Source organism: Propithecus coquereli, unplaced genomic scaffold (genome assembly GCF_000956105.1).
Source record: "Propithecus coquereli isolate 6110/MARCELLA unplaced genomic scaffold, Pcoq_1.0 Scaffold18, whole genome shotgun sequence".
In the NCBI taxonomy this organism is placed as follows: Eukaryota; Metazoa; Chordata; class Mammalia; order Primates; family Indriidae; genus Propithecus; species Propithecus coquereli.
The window spans coordinates 8,942,311-8,957,200 of NW_012142745.1; the positions used below are offsets into that span (position 1 = coordinate 8,942,311).

A 14,890-nucleotide genomic window follows, 5' to 3' on the forward strand; every position below is an offset into this window, starting at 1 on the left:
GCCGCCTATTTCTCCTTATTGTCATGTGCATGCTACTTTACTTAATATCTTCTTGGGGTGATTCTTCTGGTAAGCTTTTTGAGGCCAGGAATCTATGCACACTTTCATTTCTGCCCCAGCATCTTGGCCCCTGTCTTCTGCAGTATAAATTCTAAACACTTATCCACAGATTGCTTAATAGATTAAAACTTCGGTAGTTAACAAAGGAGCATTCTTTTTAATGCATCCATCCTTTCTCTGTTTCCCTTGTTATTCTTATTCCATTGTTATTATTATTATTCTCTTATTATTTTTTAATTCTTCCCTCCTTTTTAATGCTCAATTGTAATTCAACCAGTAAGACACCAGGTGTCAGTACAACATCACTTAAACCCCCAAACAGGCCTCCACGTGCAGCACTAGCTCTTTTGACAATCCCTCCAGGGTCCTCCCATCACAGGAAGAGGTCTGTTGGGTACCAGGAAGAGTTATAAAAGTACATAAGGAAAAGGTGTTACGCAAATAGTAGACTGTCCAAGAAGGCTGGACTGCAGAGTCCAGTGGCAGAGAATTTTCTTATCGCTGTTAATGATTAGATAGGGATGAACTCATCAATTTAGCCTGGAGTCACACTAACTCGGGATTTTTAGCAGTTTTAGGAGGCAGCACCGTACAGGGGAAAGAAGTCTGCACTGAGAACCAGAACACATGGCTTTGCGGCTGAACAATAAGGTCACCCTTGGACCAGGTCACTGAAGAATGGTTTTCCCGTTGTAAAACATGGCAGTCGTATCTCCCGACACCCGCACTGCTGTGGGAACCCAGTAAGGCAGTGCTGAGGGCTCCAGCTAAGCTCCCTGATGAGGTATAAAGCAGCTGACTCTTCCTCCTTCTTCCTGCTCTGTTCTCTTGGCCTCCCTGCTCCTCGGTCTTTCCTGGGCTCCTCTTCCTCCTGGTTAGAGACCCACCCACCCCCCACCTCCAGCCCCTCAGGGCTTTCCGGCCTCTTCTCACTTTTTCTTGGGCAAACTCCTTGGAACCTGTGGCTATTACCTTAGATGGCAAAACATGTGATAAAGTTAAAGACCTTGAGTGGAGGTGCTCATCCTGGGTTATCCAGGTGGGTCCTAAACACCATTACACCTATGCTTGTAGGGAGCACGCAGAGGGAATCTGTCACAGACACAGAGAGGAAGGTGACATGAACAGGGCAAAGACTGGAGTGAGCAGCCAGAAGCCAAGGAAGCCTCACTGCGCCTAGAGCCACCAGAGGCTGGAGGAGGGGATGGAGTCTCCCCAGAGCCTATGGAGGGAGCCCTGTAGTGCCAATGCCTTGCTTTTTGGACTTCAGGCTTCTAGAACTTGTAAGAGAATAAATTTCTGTTGTATTAAGCCACCAAGTATATAAAATTTGTTCTGGCAGCCACAGGGACTAATACAATGCCCTTCCTGCAGGCTGTGGTCTGGTGACCTCTAATTCCACTGAGTCCGAGCTTGAGTGTTAACCCACAGCTCCTTGTCCCCTGCAGCCCCCCACCATATGCTCCTGCACAACCAAGTTAGGGCACCAAATTAGCCGCACAGGGAGGGTGTAAGAGTCTTGCTTTGCACTGATGTGTACCAAGGACCTACGACCGTGCCTGGCCCTCACTGGGCAGGGAGAAGTAATAGCCGGAGGGGATCTTGTTTGTCTGTCTTGCTGAGCCCTGAGCTCCAGGCTTTGGGGGACTTTCTTCTTTACCATGGAGGCCTCACAGCCCAGCACATGGCAAGTGCCCAGTGGTTATTTGCTGAACGAATGGAAAGGTATCATTATTCGTTGCAGTTAAGATTGTATGACAGAGCAGTGAAAAAACAAGCATCTTGGAGACATAGTTGTTTCCATATGGATTTCTTGGCAAATTATTTAAAATGATGTTTGAAAGGAGAAATTTGCTTTCTTTCCTAAAATCTTTATAATTCCACACCTTAGCTAATTTAGTCAGATGTTACCCTTGCACTAGAGAGGTGTTCTTATACTCACTGCTCTACATTTTGCTATATAGAATATTTCAAAAAAAACAAAAACGTGCCCTGCTCTTGGGTGCACCTGCATTGCTAGCCCTTATTTCTTGCCAATAACAAGGCTGCCTCGGCATCGGCAGTGACCCTGCTCCTCTCGAGTTCAGCGTGGCTCCACATTTGCTGAGCTCTGCACCGGGCCGGTCTGGCCCGGGTTCACACTGGGTCGCAGAGCTGGGCAGTTGTTGCTATGGAACCGAACTCCACGGAGGAGACCAAAGGCCCTGCTGCAAATCAGTGACAATTCAATGAGGTGACTGACCAGGGCGGATACTCTAAAACCTGCCCTCAGGCCCAAACAGCAACTAGGTTTCCAAGAGAAAGTTCTGTTATATTAGCTCTGCATCTACACTTGGCCTGTTTGGAAAATAAATAATACACTCTACGGTGTAGTAGGCAAATATAAGCTTGCTCTCTCTCCTTTCTCACACACAAATGTTAGATTTAAAGAGAGAGGTTTGTCAGCATACTGAAAGCAAGGTTAGCTGGAGTTATTCTCCTATTTAGGTGTCAGCAACTGCTGCTACTTCTCCCACTGTGATTACTAATAGGCTAAATAATATAAAATGATAGGCAGGGATCCTTCCTCTACCTCCCCAGGCCTTCTGAACCCTTTTTAGAAATACTTCCTCCGCCTACATAGGATATCCTGCAGCTGAAGATTCATCCTTTAACTTTTGCAGGTTTTCCATTCTTCAAAAATCAACGTTACTATTCCTGGCAAGGGGGGGTCACTTTAACAAGCTGAGCCCAAGTTGTAAACTGGAAGCCGGTGGCTAAATTCCACTAGGAAATCGGTTTAATCGTCAGGCACTAACAATTTTCGGACTCAGGTTTTAGAAAAGTATGAATTCTGATGCCTTTACAGGACAAATACCTTGTCCGGCTCCCCACAGCCCCCAGAGCAATGGCCTCATCCTGGGCCCCAAACTCAGGTTACCTGCTGTCTCCTAAAGGCTTCTGATTTGCCCCCTCAGACAGGGACTTCGTTTATCAGAGAATTCTCCATCAGCCACACAAGAAGCCAGAGAGTTCTTGGAGAAGAAAGATGTGGCAAGAAAAACAAAAAGGCTGAAACCAAAAGCTCAGGGGTTGGGGACAGATCAACTTTGCCAACTTTCAGTTGTCACTAGAACTTGTTTACATCAAAATAGAACATAATTAACTTACGTGAACTTTGGGACGTACAAATTATTGCTCTGAACCATTTATCCAGCTACAGTTAGAAAGTGTCCTAAAACACAGCTGTGTGAGTGATAAAGAGATTGAGTTCTAGAACTCTGAGTGCAAATAATTTAATGAAATGAAAACCATTAACAATAATTAAAATTTCCCAAGTAAATTCCATTTTTATCATTGAATGCTGGGATGAATGAAGGAGATTGCAGGAAAAATACTTCACATTTTTTTAGTGATTTGAAATTCCCAAAAGGAAGAGTGACTCCCTAATGTTTGATTTTGGTTTTCAAACCAAAAACTATAAGACAGTTCTTAAATTTTAAGCCATTTGACCTCCTTGCTTGCAAAACCACCACATCACAAGGTTTTGTTGATTTCGCCATTGCTGAACACCCTTGAATGAAAAACAATATGGATCTATTTTATTCTGGGAAAAAAACTATAGAAGTTGTCTTTATTATTATCCTAGTTACTAAGTAAAACTTATAAAAGGCCCTCATCCTAGTTTGTAAGGATATGTCATTTTCCCTGCAAGGACACAACCATTAAATACATGAGAGCTTCCTCCCCTGAAACTGACAAAGAATAATATAAAATCCTGCCCAAGGCCACTCATTCACACCCTTAGAGAGGGACTAAGAGGTTCAGGGAAATGTTAGGGCCTAGGCACAAGTCATTTTGGAAACCAGTTCAATAGCTGTCATGTGTGAACATCCTGTTTCAGAGAACCACAGGAGGATACCAGAGCTAAGAGGGACAGACCGGCCCCCTACCACAAACCCTTATTTCCCAGGTGAGGGCCCTGAACCCAGAAAAGGTCAAAGGGGTGAGCTCCTATCTCCTACCCTCAGCAGAGCTCTCTCCAGGTTGCCATTGTGCCTTTAAGACATCTGAGCATAGTGACAGTCTTATTTTTGCTGCCGCTCAAAGTGTTTACTTCTGACCCTACCTAAAATTCACAAGGGAATTTGAACTATGTGAGATTACTCATTTCATAACAGGCTTAAATGCCAGTGTGAGGGGAGAAAGACCTTCTCTTGGGTACGGCAGGCACCCCTACAGGTCCCCTGCATGGTGGCCTGGCCACCAGCTCAGGCTCCCAAATTCTGTCCAGGATGGAGCTTGAATTTTAATGTATTGATTTATGTGTATTAACTGCCTATATGTGCTATCTACTGTGATAATCTCAAAGAAGTACAAAAAAAAAAAAATGATGCCCTAGTTCCCAGGGGGGAGAAACAGAGGTAGGCAAATTACATTTCTAGAGGGTCCACTATGGGTCAGGCATCAGATTAACTTCTTACTCGTGTTCTTGAGACACCCTTTGAGGAGTGTGTGCTTGCAATCTAATCAAGAGAGTCAGGCGCATCCACACTCACGCCCAACCAGAGCTATAGGGCAGGGCAGGAGAGTGCAACAGAAGAGAGCCAGGTGACAGCCTGCAGGGGGTCCCATGAGGGAGACCTCGGCACTGGCTGGGCGGGCAGAAAGGCCTGTGGGTGCGTCTCTGCTGAGCTCCTTTGGGAAGGGCAGGAGAGACAGAGGCAGAGTGGAAGTGGGACAGCATTCAGAGAGGGTAGAGGAGTGGGAATACTCAGACTGTCTTCTGGAGGGAGGGAGCAGCCCATCTGCTGTAGCAGGAGAGGTCAAAGGGACAGTAACAGGGATAACAGATGAAAACACAAGTAGAGACTAGACCTGTGGGCCTCCAAACGGTACACTGATGAGGCTGGACTTTATTCTCCATGGCACAGGGCCAGCCTTGCCTGTCCACAGTTGCGTTAGACACAGCAGTTTTGGTGTGGGGCTTGATCAAACCACCCACTTGGGCGTTAGCCCAAAGAAATAATTTCCTTCTTAGGAATTCCCAGCTATGCCACGAATGGGCTGCACAGCCTCAGGGAGCTTCCTCAAATCTCTGGAATTTGATGTGTTCTTATTTTTATCGTCCACCTGGAGCTGCCACTGCAGCTAGAAGGTTGGCTGGCTGCTGGCTGCTAAGGACTCGAGAGTGCCATCCTCCCAAACCACCTCCCAATTATGCACAGCCCATGCTCCCAAATTCTCAGCTAGAAAATGTGTTCAGTCTCACAGCCTTCCCATGGGGAAGCCATCCATCTCAGGAAGGGCAGAGGTTCCCTGGTGTTGCACACACAGCTCTCCCTGACCACCCAGAAACAGGGACACACACACAGCAGAGCACAGCCCAGTCCTGGAGCCTTCATCATGCAGAGATGCTTTATCGTGCAATGGCTTGTGCCTGTTTAACAGCCCAAAGAAATAGAAGAGAAGGGCCAATGGGGTAAATATGAGGAAACTGAGGCTTGGTCAGAGTGAAGTGCCCACCCGAGTTCCCAAAGTGATGCTAAAACCCAGCTGTTGGAACCTTAGTGTAATCGTCTTTCCACGATTGTGGAGCAAATGAGGCTGTTGAAGCCAGACACTGGGGTGTGGTTCTTGGCTCCTCTACATCCTAGCAAGATATTTAGAACTCTTGGGAATTCAGGATTCCAGTATTGGCAGATGGAAATAATAATAATACCTGCCTCACAGAGCTGTTGTGGGAGTAGAACAGGGCTTCTTGGTCTTGGCACAGTTGTCATTTGGGGATGGATAATTCTTTGGTGTGCAGGCTGTCCTGTGCATTGTAAAAGATGTAGTGGCATCTACCCACTAGAAACCAGTAGCACCCTCTCAACCCAGTTGTGGAAACCAAAAATGTCTCTGGACATTGCCAAGTGTCCCCCGGGGAAGAGGCAAATTTACCCGCAGCTGAAAATCACTGAATTAGAGGGACTGAAGTTTGTAAAGGCCCACAGCACTGCTGTTAAACAACTCTCAGCCTCATTTAAATTGGGAGACCAACCAAGCTGGTCTTATCAAAGCAACTGGTCCTCTTAGTCTTGTGGTCTCCCATTCTCTTCCTGCCACAGAGCTGATCAAATGTGTTTCTCTTGGGTCTCGAGCTCAAAGGTGAGGTTTTTGGTTTTTTTTTCTTTTTGCATGTGTACAGTCTTGGTATGTTTATATTAATAACCTCACAAAAAGGCCAGGATTTTTTTCTAAATAATTTGTACATTTACATGGAAACGCTAAAGCACTTCTTAGATTGCTAGGTTTTACTGTCCTAACTTTGTTTCCTTGCAGTTTCACTTTTTAAATTATATTGTGAAGGTGGATGGAAAAAGCTCAAGATAAATTCTGATGACCGAAATTTTTGATGTATGGAAGAAGAAACAAAACAGTGTAAGCATCAAGGGGTTTGCCATAACCTATACTCAATAAGGTAGCTTCTTATAGTAAAACAACTCAGCAAAGGATCCCCACACATATTGCACCTACTGTGTGAGGATGAATCAATACAGTGGGGAAAATACATGGTCCCTTCTTTCAGGAAGGTAACATTTTACATCCTCCTAGACTGCTCTTTACTGAATTGTGCTTTTTGAATGTCAGGCACAACGCTGTAGGATTGATTTGGACACTGTTATGGATTGAATATCCCCTCCCCCCCCAAAAAAACTGATATATTGAAATCCTAACCTCCAGTGTCATAGTATTAGGAACTGGGGTCTTTGGGAGGTAATTACGTCATCAGAGCGGAGGTCTCAGAAATGGGGTTGGTGCCCCTAAAAATGGGACCCCAGAGAGCTCTTTCTCTCTACCATGCAAGAATACAATGAGAAGACAGCCACCTGCAAGCCAGGAAAAGGGCCCTCATCAGACACTAAATCTGCTGGCACCTTGACCTCGGACGTCCCAGCCTCCAGAAGTGTGTAAGAAATAAATTTCTGTTGTTTAAGCCACCCAGTCTATGGTATTGCGTTATAGCAGCCTGAATGGATTAAGAGATATTTCAAAAGAATCATTGATCTGACTCAAAAATTGGCCAAACCTTCTAAAGCACACTCTTTTTTTTTGTGAAATTGTGGGAGTCATTTTAATTAAAGAATTGTTTGATCTAATACTTCATCACAAACAAATTAACGGGCTGCCAACTGCTACTGTCAGAACATAGGGGAGATGTTAATAAATGTTCAAGAGACCTGATAGACAGTAATCAAGAGAGTTCTTGTGCTTTGAAGAACAGAGAATCAAGCATAGTTCTCAAGAGCTCTGTTCTGGAGGGACTTGAGCAAGACACTAACCAGCTCTGTGCTTCAGTCTCATGCGGTAAAAAAACATGGTATGGTAAAATGATTGTTGTGAGAAGATAATGAGCTAAAGCATTTTGAGTGCATAGAACAGTGCCTGGCGCATAACAAGCATGCAATAAATGTAGCTATTTCTTCAATTAGAACACTATTCCACATGTTTCAATAGATACCATCCAAAAAAAAAAGTCCTGTGGTCAAATGTCTGGAAAGACTAAACAAAGTTAAATAGTTTTTTTTCCCCACTTACTGCAGTACTTCTCAGAGCCATCGATATGCTGATATATCAAGATGGTGACCCAGTATGCACCATTTGACACCAGGACCCTTTCTTCATAGGCCAATTTATAAGACTAGTGTCATATAAAACATTAGGTGAATCACTGCTTCCTAGACTGTCTTCTAAGCCCGACACACAGTCAACTGTAATTGGGAATGTTTGCAAGAATGTGAAAAGCTTTGATTGTAAAAAAATATAAACATTACCGATGACCAAAACATGCTAAAGGTCTGGGATGGCTTGATGTCAAATACTCACAGTGGCTCAAGATTGAGGTGTACTGCCCATGTTGGTGTTTACATCACTTACCCGAGACCCTTTCTGAGGAAAGCACTGGCAAACGGAGCAATCTCTTCCTCCGCAGGGACCAATGTATTCCTTTCCACTCTGGAAAGTGAAACATCTTATTCAGTATATCAGGCACATCACTCATTTGGGTACATAATATGTACATTATAACAAGCACTCTTGGTCTCCCTAACTCGTGAGAATTCCAAGCATACATTACCATTGAATCCATGAGAAGAACAGACTAATATTAATATGTAAAAAGTTGAAGAATTGATGTCGCATCTTAATAAAAAGGAGGGTTGATTATATGAGTAAGAAGCTTTCAAAACCGAGGACACTGGAGGGGGAAAAGGCCTCCTTCTAAAGCCATTTTGCTTTAACTAGAATCTTCTGCAATTTGTCTCTCCTGGTAAGACTTAATTTACTAAGTTGTGAACAATCTTACAGTGTAAACTGTGTAGTCAGGCAAGCCATGAGTACACAGCGGGGTCTACTTTCAATGAAAAGCTTGGATTTTTTTTTTCAGGACCCTTTGCTTTCCCTCCAAGATCAGCACTGGCATGTCTCCCTCATCAGATCGTCCTTCCTGGGAAAATTCTCTAATTGCAGCCTTGGGCCTCAGATTCAAATTGGTCTTTCTACAACCTGCTGAGACTCCAAGATGTTTTCTCTAATGTGTTTCTCAACCAGAAAGCTCCTGAACTTGCATCATTTGAGCCCTTTTCCCACTTTTAGCTAACTTTTCTTCAACACTCTCTGAAGAGTCACCGCTACCCTGACACACACACACACACACACACACACACACAAGTGCCTTTAGGGAAGAATCGGCACTTGGTCCTCATGAATCCGCATCATCTATACCCAGAGTCATCAGACACTTCAGTGTAAAAGTACGGTCCCAGAGTAAGTATGTCCACACGTGGATCCCTCAGCGACACGCAGAGCCCGTGAGGCACCCGCACCAGCGCGATGCGATGGGCACTGAGCGCTCTCTCACAGGTGGGGCTGAAGACCGGGAAGGGGGGCTGGTTGAGGCCCCTGCATGGTGGTAAAAGCAGCCCTTGGTGCTGGCCTGAGAACATGGCTAGGAAGATCAAGAAGGCATCAGAAATAAACTTTGCCTGGTTCGTGGTCTTGCCTAGTCCAGCCCTCACTGCACCATTTACACGTTAATCACGCATTTTTATAAGTAACAGACATTTTCAAACTTAAGGCTGTAAACTTAAGCCTTTAGTCCAATGTATAATGGGAAAACATAAAACAACTGAAACAATATTTATAGTTCTCATATATACAAGACATATATACATATACATAAACATATATACATATGTATATATGTGCATATACGTGCACATATATGTGCATAGGTACATGTGAATAAATATGAATATACACATATGCATGTATATATATATGGTAAGGAGTCTATCCAGCATGTTTTTTCTTTTCGATCACACAATTTATACTTTTTTTGAAGAAAAATATGTTCAGACACAATCCAAAAGAAACTGTCTTTAAGCATTAATTTTAAAAAGACATCTTTATAAACAAAATTCTCATGAATCATTAAAAGTATATAAGAATTTAAAGCTTGACAAGAGCCAAGCAATTAGATAATTTAAGATAAAATATGTATTTGGAGTTTCAGAAATATATGCCTCTTGAGTTTTGAGTAACATTGTTATCTACAAATGCAGAAATATTAAGTTCAAAACCCTGATAAGGTTAAAAAAATTAAATACATGGGGCCAGGTCAGGACAGCATGAAAGCACTTGAAGTGACTAGCCTGAATACTTGGGTTCATTTAGGGTTGGGCTTCATTACTATGTGTTCACTGAAATATCATAGCAACCAGAGGAAAAAAGTTCAGTTGATTAGATGGCTTGATAACAAGGGCAAGTTGGGTTTTCTTTTTTGTTTGTTTGGGGTTTTTGTGTGTGTGTGTGTGTGTGTGTTTATTTTTTCTAAGCATCACTGAGATGTTTGCAGCAAAATTACATTTCAGGGAAGAATCCATTTAAAACGGATTAGCAGATTCTAGTAAAGAAACAGGAATAGTCACATATAAAGCTTTGAGTTAGGCCAGTAAAAGAAAAAAGCAAGAGTTGATTTTAGCCTCTAAAAAGTTCTTCCACATTAGCATTCCCCAATAGACATTTAAAAGCGGAAGGTGAATTTATACAGGCAGAGTCTGCACCTCAAAGATAGATCATATAAACCCATTAAAAAAGATAAAGACAATACCTCAGACGACTACACATTCAAAGTATGAACCACATTCCCTGGGCAGACGCTTACACTCTCAAAAACTTACCCTCTTCAAAGAGAAGAAAGGAAAAGTCACTACCTGCTTATCTCAAATATTTTTAAACAAATATTTGTCACACAGAAAGTTCAAAAGAAGAAGTTCTTAATTTCCAGAAGATTAATAATCTGTCCTACATTTGTGCCTCTATTTTCTTTTTTGAAAAACAAATAATACAGACACATGATTTTTAAAAATTTCAAATAGTGCAAAAGAGTATAATAGGAGAAGAAATTTTCTCTGCCAACCCTGGTCCCAAGATCCCTCCCATATAGGGCCTTTTTTTCAACTTTGTATTTGGTCATTAATAAGCAAAATTCACACAATGATCACACACGCACATGGGCAACAGGCACATGAGCACATGTGCACCAATGTGTGCACATACACACACACACATACACTCTCTTTCGGTGATTTCGAACTTGTTTTATTTTTACCCAAATGGCTTATCACTCTGTACTTTGCTGTTTCACATAATTTTAAGTCTTCAAAATCCCTCTGAAGTCATGCAATGTGGCTATCCTTCAGACCAAGAACCATAACCTGTTTAGCCAGTCCTTACTGATGGTCATGTAGGTGGCTCTCTTCTTTCACTACTGAATGCTACCCTGCAACTAATATTCCTATACATATTTATCTTTGTGCATAAATCAAAATAAATATGTAAGATAAATTTCAAAAAGACACATTCCTGTGTCAATAAGTATATATTATACCAATTTGTATTGCTACCTTTAAAGCCCAACTATAGCCACTCTCTGTGAAATCTCTAGAATCTCTTCATATTCCTACCACAGTCTGATAGGAGGGTCCAGGATAGAAGAATCTTTTGTTCAGGAATTACATTTACTCATATGGAACATAAGAAACAAAAGCAGTAAAATTTAAGACTCTGCAGACTTTTATAATAGAAAAAAAGAATGATACAAAAATGAACTTAGAAAAATCAGGTAGAAGTAGAAAAAATACATACATGTATATATCACAGTGTGTTTCCACTCATTATTTCAGGCGATGGTCTCAAACGCATGTGAACTAAATTGGGCAAGTCTTACCCCTACTTAACAGAGGAGATAACTAAGTCTTGGATAGGTTAAGTGCTGAATCATCAGCAGAACCAAGAACCAAGGGCTCCTCATTCCTTGATTTAGGTTTTTTCTGCTCCCAACTGGTTAAAAAAAAAAGAAGGTAACTTCCTATCTTGATTTGCTTAGAAAAGCCCTGTGATAACTGAAATTACTGAAATTGGATTGGGCGAATCCAAGCTGGAGGGTTCTGACAGATAGAGATGTGTTCACTAGAGGGATTTAAGCTAGTTCCATTGTCTCGAGAGCAATCTGAGTTGCAGGCAGCCCATAATGGGATTTCTCAGAAACACCTGAGGTTGGATTTAATAACTTCGATTCTTTCAAGGAAGCAGAAGGAAGACAGCTTATTACAGAATGTTCTAGGCTCATCTTTCTTCAGCACTAGAATGTTCAAATTTAATCTTATACCTCTTGATTTCATCTTGAAATAACCCAGCTGCCTCCTGCCTGTTTCCAAAAACATTTTTAAGAAAGGGTTATGTTACCTATAAAATAATCTCCAATACCTAGGCAATTCAGTAAGTAGTCTTGACTATAAAATATAAAAGATACCTCAGAGTTTCTTTAGTCCAACCCTCCATTCTATAAATGAGAAAACTAAGTCCCAGAGAGTGATTTGTTTGAAATTATAACAGAACTATGCATTCAATAAAGTGAATTTTCAACATACAATCAGAGCTAATGAATGTACTTACCCCATAAACATGTCGTACAGAAAAAAGAATAAGTATAAGTGACCTACAGAAAAATAAAAATGCAGATTAATTGGAACTGTTCCTTTTCATGTGAAACCAATTTAAAAAGAAAAGAACAGAAAGCTTCTTTCTATTTCTAACAGGCTGCTGCTACCAGGTGATTTGTCATCAGTGACAAGATAAATGTTTTCCTCTCTCTTCAGCATTATCTTTCTTCTTTTTAATTAGCCAAGAAATAGGTACTGAACCCCTTTAGCGTGGTCCTCACTGTGCTGGAAACCGTGAGGACACTTTGAAGGTGAGATGTGGATGGGAGAGGAATCTTGGAATGAAAACTAAAGGGGACAGGGAAGGAGGCAGCTTTGTTCAGGGACACTGCTGAGACCAGTGCATCCCAGATGCCATTCAGTGGAACCAACTAGAAGGAGGGAGGATGGAAGGAAACCTAACTGGACTAGGAGGATGGCTTGGAGGGGAAGGGAAATAACATGGAATAGTTAGAGAAAAGTCAGGTAGTCCAGGGCCTTATAAGAGAGGCAGAAATCTGACTGTGGTAACTTCATTATTACAAACATTTTAACAGAGGAGAGATGCAATAAAAAAAGACCACTAAATATTTGCACACGTTTTCTAGGGTCTATATTTGTCAAAGAGCGTCCGCATTCATCATCTTGCTGCGGCTGGAGCTTCAGGTCACATCCTCCCCAAGGACAGTAGGAGAACTGGGGCTCAGTCCTGGGCTGTGATTTCTCTGCTGCCCTTGTCCCTCGTTCTGCATAGAGCTTTTTCCTCTCTGAAACCTCGCAACCTAACTGAGCCTTCATTCTCCACCCTCTAGTCCTTCCTCTTGTGCTGAGAGGCTGATAAACACTACAGAAATTTACAGAGCTGTGTACCTCATTCCTGGCTAGGAACGAGGCAATGGGGGTGAGTCTGGCCCATACTTCCTGGCTCCCATACTAAAGTCCTTTCTGCCCAGCCATTTTCAGGATAATCCCTGTACTAGCCAGTACACTGGCATTTCAGTGTAGTAACTAGGTAAATTATGAGAAACATATGAAGGAAGTGTTAAACACTGGGAATGAACTGTTTTAAATCAAGTTGAACGTGTATTTACAACTACTGCTTGTTAAATGAGTTCTCAACACTTTGGACATTTGTAAATAGAATATGTTGCATCTTATAATAGCTGTCGCCTCCATTATAGAACCTCATTAAAATTGCGGGCACAGCACGTTTTTTCCGCCTTTTACAGAAGAGCAAAGTGACTCAGAATGTTGGATAACATGCTCCGAAGGGTGCAGGCAGAGTGGCCGCAAGGGGACCAGCTCAGGTCAGGTCTGAATCCCTGTCACCATCTCGCCAGCCTACACTAGGCTATTCTTCCTGCTGTAGATATTAAAAAATAAGATCATTTCCTTTTTTTCTCTAAAAAATCATCCTCAATTAAGATTCCTTTGCAGTTTCCTTTATGTCCACTCCAAATAAGTAAGCGTGGATTGTATTTCTGAGATAAACTCTCTCCTTCCTACCACCCTCTCTTCCTCCACTGCCCATAAATACACCTTCATCATCTTCAAAACTTGTCATATTTTTCACTATTTAACATTTCCCTGTCTTAACTCCCAACATCTTTTTTAGTCGCAATTAACAATCTCATATTGGTTTCCTATTGCTGCTGGAATACATTACCAACAAACTTGGTGGCTTAAATAGCAACACATATTTATGACCATACAGTTCTGGAGGTCAGAAGTCTGACACGGATCTCACCGGTGAGCCTCAAGGTGTTGGCAGGGCTGCGTTCCTTCTGGAGGCTCCGGGGGAGAATCTGATTCCTTGTCTTCTCTAGATTCTAGAGGCTGCCCACATGCCTTGGCTCCTGGGCCCCTTCCAGCCTCAAAGCCAGCATTGGCCAGTTGCATCTCTCTTGCTGCATCCCTCTGGCCCCTTCATCTACAGTCACATCTCCTTCTTTGATTCTGATCTCCTGCCTCCCTCTTTCATTTCTAAGGATACCCGTGATTAAACTGCCCCCCCCCATAATCCAGGGTCATCTCCCCACTCTCAAGGTCCACTGATTTGCAAGCTCAATTCCATCTGTAACTTTCATTCCCCCTTGCCACGTAACATAACATATTCACAGGTTCCAGAGATTAAGACAGGGACATCTTTGGGGGTTGTTAACCTGCACTCATGAAGTACGTTGTCCTAACTCTACTAGTTATAGGGACCTTGAAGCCCTGGGCACATAAGACTTTTGCTATTCAAACCTAGCGTGTAAGAGAAAAAGAATCTGGGCGCTTTACTTGTGCAGTTTCCCATTTACTGATTATGTGGGTGCATTTCAGGAACAGTAGTGAGGGTGGGTGTTTAATAACACAAATGGATCACGAAATGGCAGGCATAATCCATAGCTTTCTGGAATGATTTGGCTTTTTGACATATGAAACATTCAAATAATTTATACCTATAGAACCAACATGGAGGAGAAATCGTTAAATAAAAGCAGGTGATCACACTGAGGATACTCACCAGAGATCTGAGGCCGAGGGCTGGGTCCATCTGAAAGAGCACCTCATCAATACTGTGTGCACAGATGACTTCACAGGTAAGTCTTGGTACTTAGAAAAAAATCTGCCAGTCTTCTCTTCTCTTCCAGAAAATTCTTGTTGACAAGTGAGGTTCTGTGTCCTGGGTTAAAGTCTGTTCATGTCACACATAAACATATCTCTTAAAATACAGTATGCATTATAATGTTGAAATCATTACTTTCATTATTCATAGCAGTGGAAATATTTTCTAAAGGAGAACTTCAATGGTTTTTGGACATAATGTTTCTTTAGTG

General features: G+C 42.2%; 1 protein-coding gene across 1 annotated transcript in view; it reads right to left on the minus strand.

Annotated features, from left to right (window-relative positions):
* COL4A4 (collagen, type IV, alpha 4) overlaps positions 1-14,624 on the minus strand; it is a 105,702-nt gene extending 91,078 nt beyond the window's left edge. Inside the window, exons 1-3 of the mRNA XM_012642495.1 lie at positions 14,578-14,624; positions 12,043-12,085; positions 7,963-8,040 (exon numbers count right to left, since the gene is read on the minus strand). Coding sequence (XP_012497949.1) covers positions 7,963-8,040; positions 12,043-12,085; positions 14,578-14,624 — 168 coding nt within the window. The remainder of the gene's footprint in view (positions 1-7,962; positions 8,041-12,042; positions 12,086-14,577) is intronic.
* Positions 14,625-14,890: the final 266 nt, after the last annotated feature.